General features: G+C 32.6%; 1 protein-coding gene across 2 annotated transcripts in view; it reads right to left on the bottom strand.

Moving 5' to 3' along the window:
* The window catches only part of LOC143917852 (UNC93-like protein), a 64,142-nt gene that overhangs the window by 1,483 nt on the left and 36,076 nt on the right, over positions 1-26,583 (bottom strand). For both annotated transcript variants that reach the window (XM_077439462.1, XM_077439461.1), the window contains exons 7-9: positions 25,932-26,085; positions 18,814-18,954; positions 14,661-14,787 (exon numbers count right to left, since the gene is read on the bottom strand). In XM_077439462.1, the coding sequence (XP_077295588.1) occupies positions 14,661-14,787; positions 18,814-18,954; positions 25,932-26,085 (422 nt within the window). The remainder of the gene's footprint in view (positions 1-14,660; positions 14,788-18,813; positions 18,955-25,931; positions 26,086-26,583) is intronic.

Here is a 26,583-nt window from a genome sequence, read left to right as displayed (position 1 = left end):
TTTCCTATTATGCTGTACATTAACATTAGAATAATATAATACTATGATTACTAACAAAATTAAATTAAAATTGTAAAATAGAAAATGATCAGTAGATCAGTATCTATTAAAATAGATATAAGATGTATTGTAAACATAATTTAGTCATAATTAAAAGCATTTAAAAATCAAAATCAAATAATAAGTTTCAAGACAGGTTAGACTATTTTGTACATATGTAACTAGCAAATTTTTTTCAAACTTAACAGAAAATAAAATACAATAGAGACATCTATGAACAATCATCAAAATGTTTTGATTAAACTTAAAATTTGCGAGAAATACATCATGTAGGTAGCATATTTTTATAAGATTAAACAAATTCGAGATGCTAATAACTCAAAATACTGAGAAGGATACCGATTTATTGGATACGTGACAATAATAACGCCAAAATATCGGAAAAATCTAGCAGGAGACTATTTAAATAACCTCAAGATCTCACCAGTAGGGAATTGAACCCACTGGTTTGACCGAGAATTGAACCCACGACCTCTCTACTGGTATACAATAGCTCTACCACCACATTATGCTTATATAACGGTCGTTTATATTCTTGCCGAGTGAGAATTTAATATGCAAAACGTGATATGCAATCCAATAGAAACAATTGTACTATATTACGAGCTGAAAAATAAATCTTTACACATTTGCAATAGGACATAAAAGGCTAAAAAAAGTAATGGTTTAATTAATTAATGGTACAAGTGCTAATTGTATTTTAACGAAATTGTCGTTGTGTATAAACGTGACAAATTTCATCGCCATTGTTTCATACAGCTGGGCAGAATTAATATTTTCGTGTGGCAAGTTTCGCAAACTTTGTCTTAACAAATGGACATCGATACAGCAATTAAGTTTGCTTTAGTTGTATTAATTGTATTAGTTATACAGATGTTTTAATTGTACTTGTATAAAAAAAAAGATAGTCAATAGTCAATATTGAAGATAGTCAGAATAAAGATTAAAGCTAAATAAATTAACGTATTCCTATTAAGACAAGTTTATATGTGATTCAAAGTGTAATTTAAAATATTTCATACTGATCTCAAAGCTATAAATAAATCAAATATTGTTTCAATATCGGAATCCAATATAAAAAATGTAAATTTATTTAGAGAAGTAAGTATTATTTTTGACATTCTTACAAATATTCAATAGAAAATATTTATTTACTTTTTTACTACATAATAAATATTGATTCTAGTAATGTTATATGGATGTGAAACTTGGACATTCAACACCAAAATATTATAAAAAATCAAATGCACTCAAAGAAGTATAGGATAGTGTATACTCAGCATAACGAGCAGAGATAGCAAACGGAATACGCGGGTGAGAAGTATGACGACGGTAATTGACTTAGTCAAGAGAGTGAAAAGATTGAAATGTGAATGGGCGGTTCACCTAGAAGAATGGACAAAAGAAGTGCTAGAATGGTACCAGAGAGAATTTAAAAGGGTGAAAGTGAGGCTGCATGGAAGATAGATGAGAGTTGCGCAAAATACAGGCGAATGTGAGCGTGTTGAAGAGGCTTTCATCCAGCAGGAATGTTAAATGGCTGGAAATTACGATAATGATGACATTCTAGTAAGTATATAGAAGATAAGGACTACTATTTTTTGAAGTAAATATTTTGAGCAAATCTACAGAAATGGTCTTGATTTCCCGATATGCAATGAAGACGATAAAGTCCTCATTTTGTTCTCAACCTAATTTTGGATGGACGAAATCTTGAAACCTTGCGGGAAGTCAAGTACCTGGGACACCTGCTGGCAGAGAATCTCTCCGATAATCGTGACACCGAAAGGCCAAGAAGGGCACTATGTGTAAGATCAAATATGCTAGTAAAACGGTTTTACCACTTCAGTGGTTAAGAAACAATTATTTCTGCCATTTTGTACTAGACTCTATACTGTTGAACTATAGACTAAATACAAGCAGGAGACAGTGAAGAGGATAAAAGTATAGTACAAAAACTGCTACCGTGCTGTCTTCGGGTGACCTTGGGGTTGCAGTACATACATCTCAAATTTTTCTGGAAGGGCATATACCTCACTTTGAGGCCATTCTCAGGGTGACAGCGGCCTCCCTACGTTATCCTGTCTTGGTATCGTCAAAATTTTTGATGCCGCGACTACTTATTTCCATTCATCACTTTATATTTGATGAATGGAACTGTTACACCGACCATGATAAATTAGTATCTATTGATTAATTAATAAATAATTTTATCTATTTTCTCTATGGCTTAGAATAAAAAATATATATTATATTATATTTGGGTATATTTTGTGGGTATGGTTCAAACTAAGGACTCCCTTTTTTGTAAAAATTCCACTAACACACGTACATATGCTGTTGAAATATATAGATTTATTTAATTTTTGGCGTCTACAGTCTATTTTTTACTTTTAAAGATAAGTGTAATAAACATAAAAGTATGTTTCAACCACAATTTTTTTTTATTAAATTTGTTTTTCGAAGAAAATAGTCGCACCCATTTTAGGTCGAGTTATAATTGTTAATTTTTCACGCCTATCCCGAAACGAAAAAAATATAATGCGACATTTCTCATAAAACAAAAAAAAAAACATAGAACCACTATATTATTAGTACATACTTACATATTTATAAGTATACATTTTATAACCTCATAACTTTAAAAATAAGAATGAAATTTTTTTTATCAAACATGTACACCCTTTACAGATCGCTCCAACGCGATGAGTGTACTAATACAATAATATAATTAATACAAGCATTTTTTAAAGTGCAAATTCATCCACAATGACATCTGTGGAGAAGTTTTTGCAGCATTTTATTATAGAAATTGGCGAACATCAAGTTGTTGAATTACTTGAGATTTGCAAAAGATATTGGAAAGGAAATGCCGCTTGTTAAATTTCAATTGAAATATATTTTTAGGGCAGATTCTATAATAATCAGGATCATATTAATCAAATAATTTTATTTATATCGCATATATACTACATACATATGCATGTACATATGTTCGTATGTAATATATTTTCGCTGCTCGTAATACGTACACCGCTTTTTTCAATCACGTTCCAAAACTTTTCCAATTTGAAATTTATACTATCCAGAAAGATATTTGAAATTTATACTATTTATACTATATTTGAAATTTATACTATTTATACTATACAGAAAGTCGTGAAAAAAAAAACGCTATTAATTAGCATTACTGGTAGCGAAATGTCTCGCGCCATTTTTAGAATTGCGGCAACGGTAACCGTAAATTCATTAGAGGCGCCCACCATCTCTACACTATAATTAAAATTAACCTTTTCAACGCGACCAAAGGAAATTAAAACATATTATCGCTATGTATACAGCGGTTGGAACATCCATTAAATGCTAATAACGCGAACTATGTCAAAATTCCGCAATTATTAGGAAGTTTTGAGAGCCTACTCATCCCAATAGTACATTTTATACATAATTATTTTATACATAAACAGACATTAATGAAATCTGCCAAATAAAACTTAAGCACTGTAAAATGATGTAAATTACACACTCATAAGTTTATCTGTTCCATTCATCACATAAAAAAGCATTTGGCCTATTCGGAATTAATTAGACTTGGTTCACTGTTGATTTGAAAGACTGGATGCACTCAAAAAGTCACGTTTCCAAGTTTAATTATAAAGTTTAGGTTATAGCTTTAAATCGAGATTATATTTACGTTAGAACAAGTTGTAGAAAATTGAGTGTATGCAAAAAGGATCGTTGTAAGTATATTAAACTTTCTAAAGCTTGAACCGGTCGATCGTCCGATTTTAAATAAAAATATGATTTTTTTTATAAAAATGAACATACACATATAATAAGTTTCATACGCTATATTGGCTATTTTTCCTCAATTTTTGAAAAAATAAGAATTGCGGTACTATTTTTATTTATTTTAACATATCTGGCAATATGAAGAATAGTGAACTTAGCCAATTTCTAATGTAATGGCTCGTATGTTTAGATTATTTCGAAAATAAGCACTAGCAGTTTCAAACATTACAGAAGAATTACCTATATATGTAAATATAATAATTAGCATAGCTCAGTGGTAAGCGTATTATGCTTTCAACTGAGTGGTTATGGGTTCAATTCCACCGGTTACTGCTGGCCAGACCTTAGATATGTGACTTCAGGTCGATCGTTTCCTATCATAGTTTGCCAATTTACTTGATTTCATTTAAACCGTTTCTACAAATCTAACCAATTAAAGCAACCTGTCCTATCTTTTGCAAAAATTACATTTAATATCATCTCAAATTTGCTGATATATAAAATTCTGTAAAATGTTTATCAAATTTGTTCATAGATGTCTCTATGTATTCTGTAAAATTTCTCTATAAATTTTTTATCGATGTTTATGATTGGCCAGGAAGACGCATAGGTTTAACTGTAAGGCCTTTGTGGTATATACATACATATATGTATAAAATTAAATAAATATGGAAAATAATACAGACATCAATGGAACAATCAAAAAAATTTTGTTAACCAGCAAATTTGCGAGAACATGTCGGTAGCATATTTTTTATAAGAATCAACAAATTCCAGATGCTAGAGACTTGAATTTGCGAGAAACTGGGGGGAGGATACCGATTAATTGGATCAGCCACAAAAATTATGCTAGATAATTGAGAAAATTCTAGAAGGATTCAATCTGTGTTTTAATAACCAACTAAGTAGTGCATTTGACCGAGACTTGAACCCTTGACCTCTTCCAACGAGCTACGCTGTGGATTTCTCACTGACTTTGGACTATTCTCAACATGCGAGAGCACCAACTTTCGGCAAGATTTTGCATATTTGCAAAATATTTAATTGAATACTAGGATATTAAGCGTCTCTCGGGTCGGATTGCATATGATATGCAATTTGAAAGCCGGAGTTTCTCGGACAGATCGAGGGAGAGGGAGACTCATAGAGACTAGGGGTGAATCTCCCAAGATAAACGGCTGAAACTTTATGAGTTTCAAAACGAGCTCGATGTTAGTCGTTTATAGCGACGAGTGTTGCTGAAAGTTGGAAGTTTCATTCGCCATTAACAGATCTGGGTCAATTGACAAGCGAAAGAGTGATTCACAAAGACACTTTTTCAGCCAGAATTGAACTATTGTCTACCATTTTGCTTTCTGTACATATGTGCTAGTGAGTATATTTACATTTTATTTGGTGAAAGGCAAACGTGAGGTGGCGTCGGGTTATGCGACTGAGGAAGATTTTCGCGGAAAAAGTGATAGTTTCAAAGAAAAAATAGAGGTGGAAGAAGAAGAGGAGAAAAGTGAAATGCTTTTTGCATTCTGAAATTTCTACGGGAAGACCAACCGTGCGAAATAATAAGACAACGAACATGATTTTTCCTTCCTTTGGCAAATATTTTCTTTGAAACAATGCGAAACGTGATTTTTAAGAAAGTCAAATGTGACAATACCTTTTATATATTGAAATATTAAACTATGAAATTTAAAATATTTTATATATTATTTTAAAATAAAAAAAAAATTACATGAACAGTACAGATTTTGACGTCTGCAACTTCTCGAATCCTTAGTAATAATATTGAAAGCATAATTATAAAGTAAAAGCCAAAATATATCATTAGAAAATTGTATTTATGCATTAAATCTTATTTTGGAGATTATTTTTGTTTATGTACGAAAAATATTCATAAAATTGGTGACGGTGAAAGATTTACATATGCATATGTAAGTAGTATTGTTAGATGCCCATTCTTATGTATTTAATTTATTATATTTATTTATAAATATCGATATAAAGTACACGAATTATTGAGTAAACGGCAACATAGCTCAGTGGTAAGCGTATAGAGCTAAGAACTGAGGGGTCAGGGGTTCGATTCCTGATCCATTGTTGCTGGTTAGACTATGAATATATGTGTCCCCAGGTTTCCTATCCGAGTTGGACAATATATCTGACATTTCAATTACAATAAATTCAAATCGTTGTCCATATTGATATTGTTCACTCGGATTAGTTAAGAAACTAAAATCGGCCCTACCTGAGGTGGCGTTAGTGGATTGTTATGGTATAGTCCACCGCGTCGTTCGCTTTCACGGACGCGCTGTCTTAATTCTGTTCAATTCGCACTTCTAGGGAATTGTTACGTATCAAGGTGCCATCGAAAACAAGACATTTTTAAATTTATTTGTCTCTTCAAGCATTTATGGAATTTCCATTAAGAATATTCTGATTTGTGTCTATCAAACATCATTCTGAACTATTTTTTATTAAAATAACACATAAATATTTACGCATAACTTCTTAAGTACAAATAAGGGTAAGGACTCGGCTCACGAAACGATTACCTCAGCACGTAAAACTGCAGAGAGCGTGTAAACATATAACGAGTCATTCGATTGTTACATTCTCGATCGATTGTTCGACAAATCATTCTGAATATTAAGTTTTGACGACAAATAATATGTTATTAAGAAAGGTATGCTTCATATGATATTTATATTAGCACAAAAATGAAAAATTATACTCATGACTTCAAAACATCTAATCTATAATTTGGAAAGAGACTTTGTATGTATCCTTGGTCGTCGTCGTCCGTAGATCGGTGACGTCATCGAACACGTGATTCGATTTTTTTTTTTCGATCCATGGGTGCCGATTTGTTTTTTTCGATTCAATGGATTTACCCCGCGGGGGCGCAAGGCGAGTAGCTTCATGGGGCCCCGCCAGGGGCGCCACAAGGGGCGCAGCCCCGTGGGGCCCCGAAGGGGGCGCAGCCTCATGGGGCGCAGCCCCATGGGGCTCAAAAGGGGGCGCAGCTTTATGGGGCACAGCCTTATCGGCCGCAGCCTTATGGGGCGCAACCTTATGGGGCGCAACCTTATGGGGCGCAACCTTATGGGGCGCAGTCTTATGGGGCGCAGTCTTATGGGGCGCAGCCTTATGGGGCGCAGTCTTATGGGGCGCAGTCTTATGGGGCGCCGCCTTATGGAGCTTAGCCGCATGGGGCCCCGAAGGGGGCGCAGCCTCATGGGGCGCAGCCCCATGGGGCCCCAAAGGTGGCGCAGCTCCATGGGGCCCCAAAAGGGGCGCAGCCTCATTGGGCCCCAAAGGGGGCGCAGGGGGGCGCAGCCTCATGGGGCGCCGCCTTATGGGGCGCTGCCTTATGGGGCGCAGTCTTATGGGGCGCAGCCTTATGGGGCGCTGCCTTATGGGGCGCCGACTTATGGAGCTTAGCCGCATGGGGCCCCGAAGGGGGCGCAAGGGAGCGCAGCCTCCTGGGGCGCAGCCCCATGGGGCCCCGAAGGGGCGCAAGGGGGCGCAGCCTCCTGGGGCGTAGCCCCATGGGGCCCCGAAGGGGGCGCAGGGGGGCGCAGCCTCATGGGGCGCAGCCTTATGGGGCGTAGCCTTATGGGGCGCAGTCTTATGGGGCGCAGCCTTATGAGGCGCTGCCTTATGGGGCGCCGCCTTATGGGGCGCCGCCTTATGGAGCTTAGCCGCATGGGGCCCCGAAGGAGCGCAAGGGGGCGCAGCCCCATGGGGCCCCGAAGGGAGCGCAGGGGGGCGCAGCCTCATGGGGCGAAGCCCCATGGGGCGCAGCCTTATGAGGCGAAGCCCTAAACGGCAACTGATCATGGGGGCGAAGCCCTTGACGGCATTTAATCATGGGGGCGCGGAGGGGCGAAGCCCTAAAAGGCATTAACTAAGGGGGGCGAAGCCCTAAACGGCAATTAATCTTGGGGGCGCGGGGGGCGAAGCCCTTAAAGGCATTAACTAAGGGGGGCGAAGCCCTAGTCGGCATTTAATCATGGGGGTGCGGAGGGGCGAAGCCCTAAAAGGCAATTGATCATGGGGGCGAAGCCCTAAACGGCAATTGCTCATGGGGCGTGGAGGGGCGAAGCCCTAGAAGGCAAAGGCTCAGGGGGGCGCCGAGGGCGAAGCCCTAGAAGGCAAAAAAAAAATTTTTTTTTTTTTGATTTTTTTAAATTTTTTTTTGATTTTTTTTTGATTTTTTTTTGATTTTTTTTTTAATTTTAAAATTTTTTTTAAATTTTTTTTTTTTAATTAAATTAGCTTAGTCATGTTTAAGCGGTTTATATTATAAACACTGAGCGAAGCCGGGTAATACAGCTAGTATTATTATAATTCAAAAAACTTTGGCCCTTGTTTTAAAAGTCAGGGTGCGGCACTGATGTACTATAATATGTATATAAAAACGGACGCGATGTATGTTTGTCGGTATGTGCGAGTGCATCGACAAGTATGGATATTTCAAACAAACAAATTTTAAAATATTAGGAGTATACGTTATGCATAGGGATGTGGCGTAACGACCGATCGTGTCGAGGAGACGCGGTGAAGTCGAGATCGAAGCGTCTGATATGTGCTCCTGATATTGAGCGCCGATATATACATATATATACATACACACACATATATATATATATATATATATATATATATATATATATTTTTTTTTTTTTTTTTTTTTTTACAGAAAAGGCAAAAAAATACGAACCAAAAGAGTAATCATCTCGTTATCCGCGGCATCGCTTAAAGCGTTAATTTCCCGGAAAAATTTACCAGGCTAAGAGAAGTCGACTTCAGAACTGGACTCGTCAGCGAGCTAACCTCTCTTAATTCAACCCATTACCTCCAATGTGTTTCCATAAAGTGGGTTACCCAGGAGCTTTTTGCGCTCGGCGGAAAAGCGCGAGGGGTGGCGATAGTCAAGAGGGGGATGAGAGGAGACTCGACCTTCCCAAAGGATCGAGAAAAACCGAGACTTCAAAGGTCAGACTCAAACCCTATCTCTACGGGAGGAGAGTCGGGGGGGGGGGATAAATTAAAAACTTTGTAAAGGAAGCAATAAGCCGGTATATTTGCACGTAAATCACTAGTGGCGTTTAAGAGGTCAACTCCGAGACAGACTTGCTTCAGCCACTATGTAATAAATCACACTCTCACCCTTGCGACATTCTGTTACATTGTGGTGTGTTCTATTTTTTCATTTATAATAAACATATATGTATAAGTAAAAATTTAGGCAGTCGAAGCGACTCAAGCGAATGTAAATTTACTGAAGAACAAGCTTGTCCAATCTACAAGAAAGGAATCGCTCGCTGATACGAAACGAAAGCGTCTTTGCTATGAGATCTCGTCAAACGCAATCGTAGAATTGTATGTACTACTTTAAAGTTTGAAGCATCGCTAAAAATTCAAATGTTGAAAATTTGCATAGCTTTAAAGTTGAATTTATCAGCACTTTACGTCGTCGAAACGTTTTTATATTTGATCGTAAAAGCTTGTTCAAGATTCAACTTGAAAATGCTTTGAAAACTTCACATACGTTTGACCACGACAATTGAAATATTATTCATTATTGATTTCTCAAGATATATTTAATAGGGATTTTTTTCAGGGATGAGACTATATACACATGCATATACTATATATGTAGACTGTATACACGTATGTACATACACAATTTTAAATTATATGCCAATTTTATAATATAAAATACGTATATAATAAACAAAATCAAGTCAAAAACAAACTCAGAGAGTTGAAAACAAAGATAGACAGGTTCGTGAAGAGAGACGTCAAAGAAAGTAAGCGTTAGCGAGTTGGCCATAGTACGTATGTATATCAAATTATCATCATTATAATGTAAAAATTTTAAAATTCATTATATTACCTATTAGTGGAGTAAATATATATATATATATATATATATATATATATATATATATATATATATATATATATATATATATATATATATATATATATATATAATAAAAAGGAATATATGTACATAGCAGTCGTCAGAGTGTGAATTTACATGTAGTGCATGTAATATATGTATATTAATTAATTAGTCAATTAATAATAAGTGGACAAATTTTGATAAAATTTGAATTGAAAATTTTTGTATGTATGTATGTAGGTTATATTTCAATCATACCCAAGAGGTTTGATAATCATATTTCAGTACAGAAATACAAATATCGAATATGATAATAAAAAAATAAAATAAAAACCAAAAATAAAGAAAACCGAAAAAATATTAATAACCAACATAGTAAGCATAAAATGTAATATGCAGTAAAATAATACATATTCGACGATTGCGTTTCGATATGTACGAAAATCGTGCACAAAGTTATTCAATAATTCAATATAATCTTCCAAAAAAGAAAAATGGCTCAAAAATGATGGAAAGCGATAGAATAAATCAAATTTGTAAATAGCCAGGTACTATAGAAGTGTTAGCTTTGGAGTTGGAAATTTGGAAAAAATATAGTTATTAAATGTAGATTCGGATACGAACGAGCAACGCATGTGAGTTGACGCCAAGTCAAAGCTTTTCAAAACAACCGACAGGTGTCGCCGTCACTAGTCCAAAGCGTTTCATTTCACACCTGGTCTAGACTTATCTAATATATAATTTGGAAAGAGACTTTGCATGTATGTACATATGTATGCATAAATGTATGTAACATTCGTTCGTAGACGACAAATTCGTTTTTTTTTCGATTTATAGGCGCTGATTGAATTTTTTTCGATTTAAGTCCCCGGATTCAAAGTCCCCGGGGGCAAAGGTGCCGAGGGCGAAGCCGCGGGGGCGCAGGCGCCGGATTCTGGTATACATATAATTTCGAAAAAGACCTACTTTATATGTTTGTTTGTTCATGGCAGTCAATTTAATAAAAAAAATAACAAATTAAGTATTCAAATAAATTTATACAAAATAAAACTATTTAAATAAATTTATATAAAATAAAACTATTCAAATAAATTTAATAAAATGTTTACTATTAGATTAGTCATGCTTAAGCGGTTAATATTACAAATACCGAGCGGTAATACAGCTAGAATACTATACGTCCAAAAAAAAGTTAACAAAAACAAAATATAACAGCATGCATGGCTCGGTGGTTGCGTTGATACTAAGCACCGAGAGGACGCCGGGTTCAATGCCATGAGCTAACCTAATTTATTCTGAGTATAATCTCTAATGCTGCTTGGGTATTTGTGACTCGAAGTCGATCGTTTTCTACTAGAGTTTCCCAATTTATCCGATTTCATTGTTGAAACGGTTCCTCCATTAAATTGGTAAAAACCATCCTACCCACTATGTCACCACTATTTGAATATGATTTTAAAAATTTATTATCTATAACATACATACATGCTAATTTTATTTTATATAGTATTTGTATTATGCTTATATGTCTGGTCACAGTGACGCGTTAGAGTATTCTGTAATGTCACTGTGGCTAATATGTAAATAAATAAATAAATAAATAACTCACCTTTCATTATGAAAAAATTCAATTCGATTACGAAAACAAATACACACAAATTTGCAACATACTCTTAAGGGATAGCCGATTTTTGCCAAAGCGTAACATTACGCCGGTACGCATTTCCCATATGAGAAGCGAGCAGGCTTACAATTGGAATTTTACAACGCACATACACGATCCCCGGGGAGCGTTGAAACGACGACTCGAGCCGAAAGTTGTACAATTATGATTTGGCCAGGTTTCATTAGCGATTCCCTAATATTCCCATCGACCTTCGGATTCCCTCGGCGAGCACCAGCAACAACTAGGCGCCACCGGGGCGAAATTTTCTAGGATTCCTCACGGTCCAACATTCCGGTCGCATAATTTACATAGTTTTTGAGAGCGCATTAATCCCGACGGTCTCGTTACCGCAGACACCATCCACTTTCAAACATGCAAATTCTACCAGGCTATCCTGGAAAACGGAGGGATTAAGGGCTTGCAAAAAACCATCCCGAGAGTCCCGAGACCTTTCTGAATACGCTGAAAAGACTAATTGTGAGCACAAGACTAAATACTCAGACTTTCTCTACCTATCCATCAACCTGTCCGCAATTTAGACTGGCTTAATGACATCGATGAATATTTTAGCGACAATCAAGAAAGCTTTCAATCTCTCGGGTGAATATAATGCTATAATCGAAAATTAGTTACTAATTAGATTTTGGATATGGTATTCAAAGTTTTTCATTTTTTAGTGTTCAAAATCTATTCATTTTTTTTTAATTCAAAACCGCATAACCATTTGGTTGAAATGGGGTACGACTTAACTGCACATTGAGAAAAATACTTTATATCTTAAAAAATGTTTGTGCATTAAAATTTTGCATTATTTTCGGTGCATTAAACAACCTCGTATTGTGCATCGAATAAAATATTTTGGCATTATAAAGTGACCATTAAAAAATATGAAACGATCATTCGAAAAAATTGATTTTAGCATTAGAATAGATACAAAAAGTGGCAACGTTGCAGTCTTCCGCTATTGACAATATTGTCAACTGTCAAAAGAGTTAACTTTTGTTTACGTATTACATATGAATACGAATGATGATGTCGGGTCGTAGAGTCGAAGCCAAGGTCGTAGGTGTCGAAGGTCATAAGTCGAAGAGTAAAAAATAAGGAATCCAGTAGAGAGAAGCGTTGGTCGTTGTTGGTTCGTATTTTGGTATTCACGACGTTGCCAATATCATTTGTCATTTTAATACAAATTTCATCTGCTTTTTAAGTAGAAAATATTTTTTTCAACGATCAAAGCAAAGTTTCTAATGCAATCTGTATCCGTCATTAAGAAATACACACAATTTTTTTGTAATGTACATAATCTTTTTTAAATTGCTTTTTGAAATGTACATTTATTTAATAAAATGGACGTTTAAATGGTTCCTATTAAAATAGATACTTAGATTTTGAATTTTAGGTTGAAAACACTCGTATTATATATGATTAATGAAACTAAAAATATGATTCATGAATAATATGACAATTTAAAAGGAGTTTATTTGTTTTTGCAACAGGAATCGTTTTAAATGAAGATAAAAGCATCTCTAAAACACTTTCAAATCCCACGTCCTTTATTCACCAATCGTCGTGTTTCAAATCTGCTGGAACATGACACGCTGCATAAACGCGTCCTCCTTGGATGCAAATTCGTTTTGAAACATTGCCAGCATCCTGCATTTTGAAACTGCCTCAAAAGCTTTGACAGTTGAAAGAAGATCTTTTATTTCACAAAATTTAGTTTCATATAATCGTAATCTGTTTGCCGAGACAAGTTGAAATTAAGGACTTATTACGGAGGGCCATCCTCATCGTGCCAAACAAAAATAATATTAAAACTGCAACGAATCCTGTGAAAGTCTTCTTTTCTACAGTTGGTGGCTCATTCAGAGTTGTTGAAAGTATATTTATCCATTCGTTTTTATTTTATTATTTTTCAGCGAGTGTTGCAAAAACATCGAAATAAACGCTGAACATGAAAGACCCGACTCATTTATTTTCGTCGAGAACATAAAAGTGAAGGTCGCCGAGGTCAATGAAAAAAGCCGATGTTTTTCAAAAATCCGGATTTTGAATAGGTGTATGAAAATTCATGGCTATTTTATCCATTTGCGTTTTTGCATATTGCAATTTTTGAATACAGAAAAAAAGTTGAACGTAATTGAACGCGAGGGGCTCGAAACGAAGCGAGATTAACTTGCCGAAATATGTGCTTGGAAAATATGAAGTTACGTAGCAGTTTCATGTGAAAATTCATACAGGAAATTTCAATATTCGATTCTCAAACTTTTCCCCTTCCTTTCGCCTGCTTTTTGCGAAATTTGAAATACGAGAATATAATACGCAGGCGAAAGTTCACTTTATAAATTTTACACCAAAATCATTTTATTTTTATATATAAATTCAAATCAGTTCAATAACCGCGAATCAGATATGGTACTGCAAATATTAATATAACATTTATTTCAAGCGTAAAGGTGGATTTTCACGGACACAGAGATTTATTTGCAGACAAATAGGCAAATAAGACAATTTGTCAATTTGTAATTTGTCTTTCTTAGTAGTTTCCCAGACGCGCAACTAGTTTGCCAACAGATAAAGTTTTCATTTACTACAAAACACAATCGGATGAGTAATTCTACATAGTTGAGTTTGTCATAGAATATACATAATTAAATTATAGACTGGACATTATTATGAAAATGATTTTTTTAGGATTAACCTTCATAATTTTTAAATAGTTATAATACGAAACAAATGATGAACCCAAAATCGCTCTTGACATAATAATCTTATGTGTGATAAAAGATTTCAGATACGAAGTCTAAATTATAGTCTATCGATATACTTTCTGTATGACAGAGAGTTTCACGAAAAAGAGACAACGAGATGTAGTGAATATAAGAGATTTTTTTCTGTTGACAAACATCTACGTGAATGGTCACCTGAAGTGTGAATAACTTTTCAAATATTATATATATATATATATATATATATATATATATATATATATATATATATATATATATATATATATATATATATATATATATATATATATATATATATATATATATATATATATACTCTTTAAGTTACTACATTTTTCAGTGTATTTTAAAAATCAATAGTTCATGCAATAATCTTCCTCGTGCAATCTTGTGCATTCGGGTCACGATCTGCGAGTGCACTGATGGCATTCTGGCAATAATGATATTACGAAAAGCACTTAATATGACATATTGAAATTACCATTGACTTGCACAAGCCATATGGCGTCTGCTACTCCCCAAAGAGCAGCCATCAGGAAGAACATTACAGGTACGTCAGGTCTGGGCTCCCATATCAGCAACGTTATAAAGATGCACGCAAAAGTCACCTGAAAATAATAATGAATCGTACTTATTACATGTATTACAATTAAAACAAGTGTAGTGAATTAAAATCATTAAATTTGTGTTGTACGCAAAATCATAAGTGGCGAAGCCATCAGCAAATATAATTTAATATACATCAGTGAAACTACAATCACAATGAAACCGACAAAAATTTAAAACTGAAATTGAACACGTAAAAAATATCCAGCTTCATTTAAAATTTAATAATAGTTTAGTTATAATTAAAATGTTTAATAAAAATGGAGGATATAGGACGATGCGTACGAGTGAATTTTGCCCTTGGTAGGATGAACACGTTAGAAAATTTCGCATTTGGATATTATTTTGTGAATAATTTCATGATGATTTCGTTTGTTTGACGGCTGCTGAAAATGGCGTAACGATGTAAATGAGGAGAGTTTCCATTAAAAACAATTTTCCCCTTCCCTGCAAAAAGAAACAAAAAAAGCTCGGAGCTTACGATTTTTTATCGCATTCAAACTTCATTTTGCCCCTTTATTTTACATTTACCTACATATAATATATATATTCGGGGTACAATATACAGTTTAGCATAAAATATACATGATAATAAGCGAAATATTTAATTGCTTCGTTTTTACAATATCCCGTAAAATATTTGTACGTATAATATTATATAAATGTATTTATAAAAACTTCAAATGAATGTAAAAGTAGTTTAACGTCGATGTAGTAAAATCTTAACTATTTTTTACATTTAGATGTTACAACGTAGAAAAGGAAAAACTGTAGGAAACCTTTATTTTATATCTTTCACGACTCACATAAATGAACACGCATTTGTTGAGACTCAGAAATGAAAATTAAATATTGCATCAAAGGACATTATTCAGACTTTGCCGAAGGATTGATGTTTTTCTTTCTCAACATAAAACAAATACTCTTAATTGCTTTCGTACAAGTTAAAATAAAAAAAATATCTTATTTACAAACAATTGCTTTCAAAGAAACGTTTCAAAGAAAGAAAATCAACATCAAATATCGCGTGTTAATTAGTTTTAAATATATATTTAAAAAAAAAGATAACGTAAATTAGTTAGAAACACAGTTGGCAGCCAGCCACTTAAATTACTTTCTATATTTACATATTTCGCATCGATACATCGATGTAAATCGACTTATAAAAAGGTCGAGTTAATATTATATAAATTAAGCACGTACAGTTTATTGAATGAAAATCGAAATGGTCACAGTGAACGGTCACGTAACATGTCGTAGTTTGTAACACTAGTATTCCAGTTTATTTTATTTTTTTTGGTGAGAGAGAAAATGCGAAACCCACTGTGGGCAGGTAGGTTGTATCGAATAAAACTTTGTCGCTGTGTGCAAAAGCGTCAGTTAAGGATGTGGAAAATTCCGAGTTTATAACACTGCAACTCAATTTAGCACTTCTTCAAGTTTCTTACTTATATTATCATAGTTCAGCAGTGAACAGAAAAACTCATTACTCAACCAAAAAAGCTACATAAAATATATACTATGAAAAAATATGTATTTTATTATTGAGTTATGCCACATGATTTCAACGACTGGTTTCGGAAAGGAATTGATACACGAATTAAATTAAAGTTATGTTACATATAAATATAATGTAAGGTAATTTATAGGCGCGCGCATTACACACTCGTCGATCCAACCCGTTCACCCGTTCGAAAAGATGAATTAACGTGTGTTTGTGTCTTCGTGGATGTACAACGTATGTGTGTTCGCTTCCGCGTAATTAAATATAAATTAGTGCGTTTTGCTAAACAGAGGCTTAATATTACTAAATATATTATATAATAATGAAATAGAAATATTTGAATAAATAATTGGGTTGAAATTTCAGCAAAATATATGTACTTTGAATCTTATATGTAGATTATAAGGATTCATTCATCTGACTGGTTTTATGTGCTAAAAGAATTTTTGTCATTGTTTGAAATTATGAATTGAAACTTTGAACATCCGTAAACAAAAGAAAGTTAAAGAAAAGTTAAAATTAAATGAAGTATTAAATTGAAAATATATTCATTTTAATTTGGCCGAGTCAAAAAAAAAAAAATCAGTGAGCATCAAAGCATTGGAAATAATTTATAATGTATTAAATTATGTATGTAATTATTACGAAAAAGGCGAAGGAAGAAAGTAAGCTGATTATGTTTGAAACTCTCGCATTTGAGACTTAATAATTTCAGATGGGATTTCCCGAAATGGATTCAGGTTGAAATTTTTAGTGAGAAGACGACCGAAATTTGGACAATACCAATGATTTATGTTTTGTGCAAGAGCATTACATTAATCAACTATGCGAAAGCCTTTTGCGACTACTCTGAGATTCAGCCGATTTAATGGCTGAAACCAGCGGTTTTCAACACGAATATACCTATATATGGACTAAACAATTTTTCAAAAAAAAAACCTTTCATCCAAGGTGCTGAAAATATCGCCATTGTTCACCGCCGAAATGGATCTGCGAATTAAATTCGGAAATGATAATAAATGTAATATATTAAAATATTCACGCAGACTATCGTCGGTTGTCTTTAATAAATCAAAACGGTTACAAGAGCGATGAGAAAACCGAAGTAATCCTTCTTGAGGTTATTTCATTCGAAATGAATAATTTGCGGGCGTTTCGCCGTTAAATATCGAAATTGTCGAACGCTTTTCGACCGTGAAAGATCATGCCATTTTATGACCCAGCTAGAAATATGGGCTGTCATACAAATCGGATTTATGTATAATATTGCAAATTTATGGCTTAATTCTTCAATTACAATTAATTAACAATTATAAATTGAACGTAAAATAATTACATAAATAGATTAAAATCACTACATATTGGCCTGTACTTAATTGGTCAGTATTTGAATGCTTTTTTCAGTCAATTATTATTATAAATGGTCTGCAAATAAGTCGGTCGAACAAGTTGACACACGGTCAGTGATTTTTAATTTAATATCTATACAATGGACATTTTGAGGAAACAAAAATAATGAATTTACAGACCGAATTCGCTTATAGATACTTAGTTACTGATTTAATTAAATTAAATTTTTTAAGTTACTGACCAATTGTAATTAAAAATTGAATAAAAATTTAGCTACTTACATAAGTATTTGAAATTCTAATACACGTAGTACCAAAATCGGTTCTACCGGCTTTTGACAAAAATATTACTTTTGATACAATATTATAATTTCAATGTTACGTTAATTGAATTATTTTTCTATGTACATTTTCAGGTTAATGGAAAAAAAATATCGGCTAAATTTGTATTGATTAGTCAAAGAATGAGTCAACATATAACATTTATTTTGATCAGTTATTTAAAGGTGCCGCTTAGTGTATCATACACTACTTTTTTTGACAATTCGTAAAGGACACATTATTTTGTAATTTAGAAAGTAATAAATTGAAAATTAATCAAAGCATTTGATTAAAATTATAAATGATTAGTCATAAAAAATAATTCATTATTATTTTATCGGTAATAAATAAAATTTTACTGTACTAGTTCTTTAAATTAATCAATACCGTCATTACCGGTAGTGAACAAAAAAATATATTTTGTTAGTATCGGTAGTAACAAATGTTGGTATCTTTGGAACCCCCATTTACGTAGTATAAGTATTTTGCTAAGCTGTACTATTGAAGTAGTTTCGTAACAAAGCATTATTCAAATGTGAATTATTGTTTAACTGTCATCATAAATACTATTTTTAGACAGTTTCGTAACGAATAATAATTAAATATTAAAGTAGGAAAATTTTGAAATTAATCTAATAGTTATACATTCAAAGGTAAGAATGGTTTTTACATCACTTCGAATATTAAGTTTGAATTTAATTTATTATTAAGTTTGAAATTCAATTCATATTATAATTAATGAAACAAAATTCACAATTAAACTGAATAATAATAATTTTAGAATCACCAGCATTTTCGCTGTACGCCCTCCGTATCGAAATCTATTAAGCAAATTATACAGTAGAGCGACTTACAATTGAAAACGCCATAATTGGTATCCTTCCTGTGATTTTCATGATTAATCCTGCAGTAGCCGAAGACACAGCATTCGAAACTCCAAAGCAAATCATAACAAAACCTATATTCTTTATTCCATAAGCACATCCAACGTAGCTCTGAAATAAAATAATAAAATAAATTTAACTTCGTTCAAAATCACACACATTGGTTTTATCTTGGCGATTTACGTACACATTTTGAACGCCGCGAAATCCCGCTCAATAATTACATACATACACGGATGTGAGTTCAAAAACGGCATTATATCCAGATTTATCACTATAACTTAACAGCTGACAAAAGGTTTTGGTGCAGAGGAATTCGAAGCCCTCAGAAGAGTCTTGAAAAATGGACTGCGCACGAACGTAGTGGCAAAAAGTTTTATCAGCATTTTATATTTATAGTGTAGCTCTCGTATCGCCTATCTCTCTTCTCGTGTCAAACGGAAAATGATGAAGAAACTTTTCCGTTTCGATGAAGTGCGTGAAAAATATCTCTTCGATTCGCTTTTAAATCAATATAACTCCTCTCGTGTCTGAAGCTAAATCGACCGTGAAAAGTCGACTCACCGACACTGGAGACTAATCACGGTCATATTGAGAGTTTCAAGAATGTTATACATATAAACGTGGAATAAATGTATATAAAAAGATAATTTGTTTCTAGCAACAAATCGAGCGTAGCGTAAAAAAATAATACATAAATATATAAAAGAAAAAGACGGCGAAAAAAGTATAAATTACCGTAGCGTCGGCTACAAAATTTAATTTAAAGGAGATAAATGTCATTTGCAGGTTTTTCCTGCATCATGTATTTTGACAAGATTTATTAAGATACTCGAAGGGAAAAGCATTTTATCATTTCGTTGTTTTCGGAAGATCTTCCCTTGTTTAACAAAGAAAATATAATATAAAGGAGATTAGCCAGATTTCTTTTTCATACATATAATATTATTATAAAGCATGTACGTACGCTCTTTTCCCATTTTTTTTTCACGAATCACGTTCTTCTGAAAGATTTCCTTAGAGACACGATTAATTAGATTTTTTTCAACTAGTGTCACTTTGAAATGTTTTATAAGTAGTAATACAAGTATATTTCGAGATATAATAAAAACAAGAAACGGCGATAAACTATTAACATTTAGTTCGCAAATTTTCTTCTTGATAATTTTATACGCATGTAGATATAATTGTATGATACATCTAATCATGGAAAATAATACCAATGAAATGGAGATTAATGTCTTGAAACGACAGAAGCTACACATGTTAAATTAATGCAAATTAAAAGTATAGATTGTATATGAAATTTTTTATATGAAATATTCCATGTGTAAAGCTTTAAAAATAGCACGTCTGTCAAATATCACAAAACAGAAAGGCAAGATATGGGGTTTTTATCTGATTTTTTACGAATAACTATAATATATGAGTAATTAATTTTATTAGAATGTTATTTTTAAATAAAATCAAATTGTCAAATGAATTTGATTATAAAACCAGTTTTTATAAATTCATGATACACTATGTACATAGAATGTTGAAAGCGTGACTGAAACGGCGATAAGTTTTCGCGGAAAATCGGATTTCCCGTAGTTTTCCCGCAGTGATACCGACACACATCCGGCTTGAGAACCTACAATGAAACATTGACCTCTCGCCCTCTACATCACTCCCGAAGGATCTGGGAAAATTCAAAAATTTTCCACAAATCTAGGTTCGGTCTCGGCCGTTCGAATTGATAGCCACTGTTAACAGCCGAGATTTGGTAAGATTGTGCCATAGTACGATGTCTCGTTATGGGAAGGTCCACCATTGTGCTGTAAATGGGTGTCTTTACTCATTTACGACCCAGAGACCTACCAAAGACCCGCCTAATGAATATACAAAAATCACCCGGCTTGCACACATAAATGATACGACTCGTCTGGAGAATGTTTGTCACTGACAAAGCTAGCAGAAACCCCATGACATTCCCATTTGTATCCACTGTGCAAGCATCAGGTGTTATTCCAAGGGTGCTTTTTATAGATTTACGTTTCCCTACGCTGTGTTTTTTTAGAAAACAAAAAAAAAATATAAATTTAATTAAAACAATAAGAGTGTCGATGTGCATTTGCCCAGCTTAGCTTAGGATTTCTCATAGAAAAAGTTGCTGTTTTATACAAATTCATTTACATCATCGTTATCACTGTTACTTTTAACATTTGTTTTTTGAAAAATAAAGGAATTAAGAATATTATTTCATTTATACTAGCTACTTACTTGACTCAATATAATAGTTCATATCTAAATTTTTAGAATAAATTTTACGCAATACTTCGGAGTAATTAAATTTCATGATTTAATCTATATTCTGATTAAAATTATTGCTATGTGGGAAAAAGTCTGATATTTATAGCGATTTAAAAATAGCTGTTTTAATTAATACTATTCACAGTCTTAAAATATATTAAATATGCTTAAAAAGATCATATATTTTTCGGCGATAGCAATTTTTGTTTTATTATACTAGAAGACAAACACTAAAGAAGTTTAATTGTATACACCTATGCAGTATCATGCTTGTTTATGTAATATAGAATTTGTACAATAATCTCACAAACAAAAAAAAAATATAACAAAATGGTTTTTTTATCACAAGATTTTCCGTACGCAATATTCATAGACGTCCAAAAATGTAATACTATTATTTTAATTACGAGAGCTTTAAAATAAAAGACAGCTTAATGTATCATATTAAATGTCAGACAAGAGGCCGGGATTCTCAAATAATTTATCATATTTTAGTACCTGTTAGTTTCCGTAATGAATTTAGCGATCTTAATTTGAATATCAAGTATACGATGCTGTCGAAAAGTATGCGTAGTATTTAATAATGAACAAATGGTATAATTATAATAGAACACAGCATAAATTAAATCTAGACTCGGATTCAATGGAATGAACCGTTCGTACGTATCTTTTTTTGAATTCGAAATTAATCTAGATAATATACTAAATTACGTTTTATACTGAACAAGTAGATACATTGAATTGAAAATTTGTATAAAAACTACGAAGCCTTAAGTTTACTAAAATATAAAAAAAGTTGTACTAATTAAAATATAATTATGGTGAATTTCGTTTGGAATACGAAATTGTGTGACATTTTGTATTTTCAACTCACGTTAGGAAAGCGTGGAGAGTTTTCCTCGTTGTGTTGTTTCACAGGATTTTCCGAGTTAAGAGCGAATGCAGTTTCCTTTGAAAGTGTCATTAACTGGTGAATATATTCAAATTAAAATGCAAAACACTTGCACTTCTGAAACAACCCTACAATATTAAATAAAAGAACTCTCCATATTTATTTTATGTTATCTGCGTTCAATGTGTGTATGAAAGGGCTAATAAAGTTTAACGATCCTTAAACTTTACACGGTTCGTTTGGAGCAAACACTGAGTGTTCGATTAAACCCGAATTTTTCCGGCGAGATAAAGCGCTTATATTTTGTGTTCACAATTTTCTTTTTTTTCTGTTGTTTTTTGTTTAGATCACGACACAGAATGTAGTCGGGGAATAGTCCCTTTTTAAATTAAATATTCCAGACGCACACAAAAACACATAGCAGATGGGGAAAAAATATGAAAAGCAGAACGGGAAAAACATCCATGGACCACAAAGCAAATTGGTATGAACAGTGAGTACTGCACCTAACAGCGCGCGTTTCGTAGAGCGTTAAGAATCAGAGAATAATTGTAATTTTTTCCGCTTCTTGATTCGAAAAAAAAACACAAAAGCTCTAGGGAAGAATTTTTACTTTTTGATACGCACTTAACCTAATGACAATGTAAAAAAAAAATAAAAACACTTTGTAAAAGTGAAATGCTGCATATTCAAATACCGCTAGCTTCACATTTATCATACCTATGTATGTACAAAATAAACGTTAGTATTCTACATAGATCTACCAAATGGATTCGCATTGTTGGAATATTCATGAATTTTATTTGAATTTTAAATGACATAATTTGGAAACAAATCCTGTATATTTTATTTTAATGTGGAATTAAATTACACTACACATTGCAATAATAAAAACGCGGCATTTAAAATACACGTACAATGCATTAAAATTTTGATCAATTCTTAAAAGAGTCATTTATTATTCAAAAAGTTAAAAGTAATAGATTAATCTTAAGTCGTGTTTTATAGAACAAACAATAGTCTAAAATAAATGATAAATTATCCTGTTTTTGCTTTGATTTCTATAATATTAATGTTGCAATCGTAAATCACATGCAAAGGATATTTCTATATTTCATTGTTTTTGGACAGCCATTTAATGGACCTGTCTCAATTAGAATGAAATATTATAATATGGAGAATATTCAAAGGCAACAGAGATTGAATTAGTATAATACATACATATATGAAATTATAACGTATTAATATTTTGTCAAGGATTTCATGTAGATATATATATTTCTATCTATTACGGGAGTAGGGGTGTACAAAATTTGATAATAATTCATTATTCCGATAAGCAATCAGATAGATACAGACTTCTTTTTAAATCCTTTTTTGTTCGAGTTGTATAATTTGTCGTTTCCAACTTTTAATTCATGTCTGTGACAGCAGATATAAATTAGGGCCCGAATTGTATAGTTTTTTTTACTAATTTCATCATGGTCCCATTAACCAGATAAAATTGACAATTATACAATACACATTTTCTTGTTTAATAGTACATATAAGATCGACTATGATCATACCTAAACTTGTACTCCTCCTTTTGCGTCAAATTAATACCAAATTAGCCATATTTCTCAAGCACATATGTAGAGTATAGACTACATTGATTAAATTCCATTTTATCGATCAATTAAACCTTAGAAGCGAAACTGAGCCGTTTCCGTTTAACGCGAATGCATTTATTTCGCTTCAGATGTAATAAACCGAGTATAAAGCTCGCATACGCCAGCATACATGTACAAACACCATAGAATATACCGTATTTCAAACAAAGCTGTATTGTTTTAAGAGACAAAACCATACCCAGACTCGGCAAGTTATGTACACATGGCGTTGTTAGTGATAACGTTACTTCAAGTCGTCGCTCACTTTGACTATTGCAATACTACACAATTATGCACATTTCCTTTGTGGTAGTCATACCCGCGGAAATTGGAACTCGGCAAAGCGTATCCGTGTAACCGGCAAGAAAAATAAACCGAAAAATAAAATAGTTAAAACTCCAACATCTGTGCGCGAGTTTCGGATGTCATTCACCTGCATTCTGCATGATATATGCATATGCACTTTACCGCAAACTGGGTAACCGAAGTTAACTCTTTGTGTGATCCACTCTGTATGAACGAGAGTGTTAAAAATAATTTTGATATGTACATATATACGTATGAAAACGTGTTTCAACACGGCGGAATATGATAAGGATAAAACAATATCCATGTTGTACAACAATGGGCGAGAGCAACAATGACCGTATTTCATGTCTGTGTTTGAAAAAATATATACTAAAATCCGATACTGAATATATGTATTATAAATGGTATTTGGATGGAGAATCAGAATATGTATGTATTATATATGTACGGACGTCACATTGTTTTTATCTATTTTTTTTTTAATAAAATGTTATTGGGAAAATGATGAAATCAATATTGCTTTTCATACTGTACACATTTTTAGTGTCGCTTTTCATACTGTACACATTAGTAGTTCAACTAAAAAAATATTAACATTTAACCATTTGTATAAATATACAACTACATACATATGCTCTTTAGAATTGTAACTTTACAAATACTAATTTTTTGCCAAACATACTGTTTTCTTCAGTAAATCTACTGTTCAATTTTCTTAATTATTCTATGTAATTGTTTGTACGGCACGAATATATCCAAATATAATAAAAAAACAGCCTTTAATTATTTTTTAATGAATAAAAACAGTTTATGGAAAATAAAATAAAATAATGAAACGTGTCTACTGTGACTCATAATGATGAAAAGTTTAATTTAAAACTTATTTAATTAAAATTTTACATGTTTTGTAATATAATATTATAAAATTCAAACGTAAGGTAGCTTTTTTGCACGCTGTATCTATATTATTACAGATTCGAGTATCAATTTGATTCCATTTAAAATCGTACGTTACGTTTTAATAATATTGAGAGTATACATAAGGGAAATCGAACGTGCTCATCGTTTGTTTTTTCAGTCGACTGAAAATAAATATGTAATTAAAAAGCCTCACAGCAAAATGATTTTATTCAAAAACATCGAGAGATTAAAAATGAAATATTTATTTTTTTTGTTTAATTTACAAATCAGTAGATGAAGTCTAACCGCAAGTACATACATACATACATAGATTTATGAAAATGACTATTTGAGAAGAAAAAAATATCACCCGAAATGGAAACTCACTCGTACTAAATTTATATGATATAGTAATATCACACACACACTATTTTTGATTAAGATGTATCGCTGAAGTGCAAAAGCATGTTTAGTTTACGAATTGAAATATATATAGAGAGAAAACGTAATGTGGAATAACTAAGTTATAACACTGCGTAAATGGAAAATTATATTTCTTAACATTATTCTTCTTAGCTATACACAAATAATATTAAAAACAAACAACATTTTCGCATCTTAATTTCGATATGACATGTGCGTAAATTTTAATTAATCATATAATCATACATACAACATATAGTCATACATACGTAAAACGAAATCAATATAAATATTCCTAATTACACCGAAGAATGAGAATTGAAAGAGCTTTTTCGTACAAAAGCTTCAAAATACACGAGGCCGAACAAAAATCGTTTTTATCGAGAAAAGCCGCAAATATGAGTGACATTTCAACCTTTTTGTTGTCGAAATTCAATGGAATCCCCGTCGCCATGCCTACCTCAATTAAGATGAATAGTTTAAATAACGCTTTCAGATCAAAGGCGTCATTTTCCGCGAGCGAAATTCAAAAGGCGCAACTCACTTATTACGTATTTTTTAGAGAAAGACATACGTATTTTATAGAGAAAGTATTAAACATTTCCAATTTTAAAACATACCGAATTATAATCGGCAGCCATGAAAGCTTGTTCGGCACCTATGAAAGCAGTCGCAGGAAGCAATAACATCTGATAAGGTTCTTTGGTGTGTTTCAGGGTGGCCAGTAGTCTGGAAACGGCCGTCCCCTTGGGAACCATCCTTTTCCCCGAATATCTAAGAAAATAAAGAAAAAAGACTCTGAATATACACAAAATCCAAAAATATACAGAAGGGTACATGTATAATATACACAATGTGTTTTTTATATTAAAAAAATTATGATAATGAAGCACATTCCACGAATTATAACAAAGGTACTATTAAAAACAAGAAAAACTTTTTTTTTTACATTTTTACGTGAATTATTTTCTATATCACTATAAAATACATTATACGTGAATTATTTTCACATGTATAAGTAGGTACACATTTACATTTACATTTACACATATATTATATTTTTTCTTAGTGTATTTATTTAATTTTACTGTATAAATTTATCTGTATTTTTCTTGATGTGTTTGAATATGTATGTATGTATATTGTTTGGTTTATATTAAGGCACATACATACATAATATCTTTTATAAAGTTTACATATATGTATACATAAGACTGAGACTGCACAGAGTTGGAAATGAATTGTCCATGGTCGATTTATTCATTGTTAGTA

This window comes from Arctopsyche grandis, chromosome 10 (assembly GCF_051622035.1).
Source record: "Arctopsyche grandis isolate Sample6627 chromosome 10, ASM5162203v2, whole genome shotgun sequence".
NCBI classification, from domain to species: Eukaryota; Metazoa; Arthropoda; class Insecta; order Trichoptera; family Hydropsychidae; genus Arctopsyche; species Arctopsyche grandis.
This window is presented reverse-complemented; position numbering and strand designations above follow the sequence as displayed.